Source organism: Penaeus japonicus, unplaced genomic scaffold (assembly GCF_977035675.1).
Source record: "Penaeus japonicus unplaced genomic scaffold, GWHDUDI00000001_assembly GWHDUDI00000035, whole genome shotgun sequence".
NCBI classification, from domain to species: Eukaryota; Metazoa; Arthropoda; class Malacostraca; order Decapoda; family Penaeidae; genus Penaeus; species Penaeus japonicus.
In genome coordinates, this window is record NW_028234437.1 from 2617937 (window position 1) to 2620436 (window position 2500).

General features: G+C 39.8%; 1 protein-coding gene across 3 annotated transcripts in view; it reads right to left on the reverse strand.

The window, feature by feature from the left end:
- Positions 1-182: 182 nt before the first annotated feature.
- LOC147467489 (cytochrome P450 2L1-like) overlaps positions 183-2500 on the reverse strand; it is a 6576-nt gene continuing 4258 nt past the window's right edge. For all 3 annotated transcript variants that reach the window (XM_086531129.1, XM_086531128.1, XM_086531127.1), the window contains exons 8-11: positions 2230-2410; positions 1501-1619; positions 894-1034; positions 183-549 (exon numbers count right to left, since the gene is read on the reverse strand). In XM_086531129.1, the coding sequence (XP_086387255.1) occupies positions 377-549; positions 894-1034; positions 1501-1619; positions 2230-2410 (614 nt within the window). In that variant the 3' untranslated portion in view covers positions 183-376. The remainder of the gene's footprint in view (positions 550-893; positions 1035-1500; positions 1620-2229; positions 2411-2500) is intronic.

Below are 2500 nucleotides of genomic sequence, written 5' to 3' on the forward strand. Positions count from 1 at the left end.
ATAATAATAATAAGGATGATAATAATAGTAATAAAATAATGGTAATAATAATCATAATGATAATTTTGACATTAACGGTAATTATAATCATCATAATAATAACGTTAACAAAGATGATAGTAATAACAGTATTAATAACAATAATAATAATATCAATAAAAGGATTATAAAAAGAATAGCAGTAATAACAATTACACTTTAATAGTAGTAGTATTAACAACAATACTAATGGTAATGTAACAATAACATACCTAATTCCTCCAACTTATCTATTCACATAAGTATATCTGCAATACTCAAATAACAACAATCCAAGTGTGCAATGCTCTTTCTCCAGACAAACTGACTTCACAAACAAAGGCATTTACATCCCGTTTCAGAACCTGGCTCTTGCCTTCACTGTGTACTTCGGTGGCGCATTGAAGAGCGGGTTGTGGTTGTTGACAGGTTCCTCGACCACGTCATAGAAGTGGAAGCGTTGCATGACACAGGCAAAGAAGAGGAAGAGCTCCAGCCGAGCCAGAGGTTCTCCCACGCACTGCCTCTTGCCTGGAAAAAAACGGGGGTTACTTGAAGACTTTGTACGATACGGTATTTCATGTGACGAGGTTTGTAAATATCTCATAAGGTAGGTGTTCTTATATTCTTAGTTCTCTTTAATTTCTAAAGGTAGTGTATGTTCATGTAACGAGGTTTGTAAGTATCTCATAAGGTAGGTATTGTTATATTCTTAACTATTTTTAACTTCCAAAGTTGTTTTATGTTCATGTAATGGGGTTTGTGAACATTTTCTTAATTAAGGTAGGTATTCTTATGTTCTTAGCTATCTTTAACTTCTAAAGGTGGTGTATGGTATTTATATATCTTAAGATTTACTGAACGATAAGATTTACCTGATCCGAAAGGCATGAAAGCCTCATTCCGTTTATATTTCCCATTGTCATCCAGGAAGTTCCTTGGGTCGAAGTCCTTTGGGTTCTTCCACAAGGATGGATCCAGAAAGCAGTCCTCCATGTTGGCGATGAGAAGTGTCCCTGGCGGTAATTGGTAGTGGTAATTTTTTTTTTCTTTCTTTCTTTCTTTTTTTTTTTTTTTTTTATCAAGGCCACCTTTCTCTCTCTCTCTCTCTCTCTCTCTCTCTCTCTCTCTCTCTCTCTCTCTCTCTCTCTCTCTCTCTCTCTCTCTCTCTCTGTCTATCTATCTAGCTATCTATTTATCTATATGTCTGTCTCTCTCTATCTCTCTCTCTCTCTCTCTCTCTATCTTTCTCTCTCTCCCTCTCTCCTCTCTCCTCTCCTCTCTCTCTCTCCTCTCCCTCTCCCTCTCCCTCTCCCTCTCCCTCTCTCTCTCTCTCTCCCTCTCCCTCCCCCTCTCCCTCTCCCTCTCCCTCTCCCTCTCCCTCTCCCTCCCTCCCTCCCTCCCTCCCTCCCTCCCTCCCTCCCTCTCTCTCTCCTCTCTTATTCACAAATATAGCATCTACAAAAAGACAAATCAACACACCTCTGGGTATTGTGTAGCCATTGACCGTGACATCTCCCATCGCTGAGTGAGGGAGACTAAAGGGCACGAGTTTCAATGTCCTTTGCACCTCGTGTATGGTGGCTTGTGTGTACGGTAATCTGGAAGGAGAAACAGAATTAAGATATTTAATTAATTCATTAAAATAATTAGATAATTAAAATCATTAAAATAATAATCAATTAGATAATTAAAATAATTAAAAGTTATCAAAAATAATGAAAATAATTAAAAGCAAGCAGCGATTCCATGACAGAAACGAGAAAGAGAAAGAGGAAGAAAGAGATAAAAAAAGAAACGATAAAGAAACACAGAAACGAGAAGGAGAAGGAGGAAGAAAGAGATATAAAAAAGTGATGATAAAGAAACGAGAAAGAGAAGGAGGAAGGATGTGAAGAAAAGGATAGAGACGAGAAAGTTTATCAGGATGTAGGGGAAAGGAGAGAGAGAAGGGGGGCGGGGTTAAGAAGAATGGAAAAGATGGGTTGAAATATGATAATGACAATAATAGAGCATAGAGGCGAGAAAGTTAGGGAGAAAGGGGGGGGGGAGAGGTGCGTGAAGAAGAGTGGAGGAGATAGATTGAAAGATAGAACTGGACAGAGAGACAACTATAGATTACAAACGAAGAAGATGGCAGAGCTGAAGAGACCCATAGTGTAATACCGATAATCAAATATGTGTTACTTTCTTAAGCCCTACAAGACTCACTGGTCCATCAGAGAGAAGGACGGAAGCTGATCTTTGCCCACCACCCTGTCCAGTTCCTCCTGGACGCGCTTCTGGACTTCCGGGTGCTTCGCGAGCAGGTATACAGCCGTGGTCAGCGTGCTCGACGTGGTCTCACTTCCGGCGAGGAACATCTCGAAAATCACGCATATCAGCTGATCCACTGAAATCACAACGGAGATTCCATGAGTGCTGTTAATTGATTCCATGAGTGCTGTTAGTTCTCCATGGAAGGATGTTCAGAATACATTGG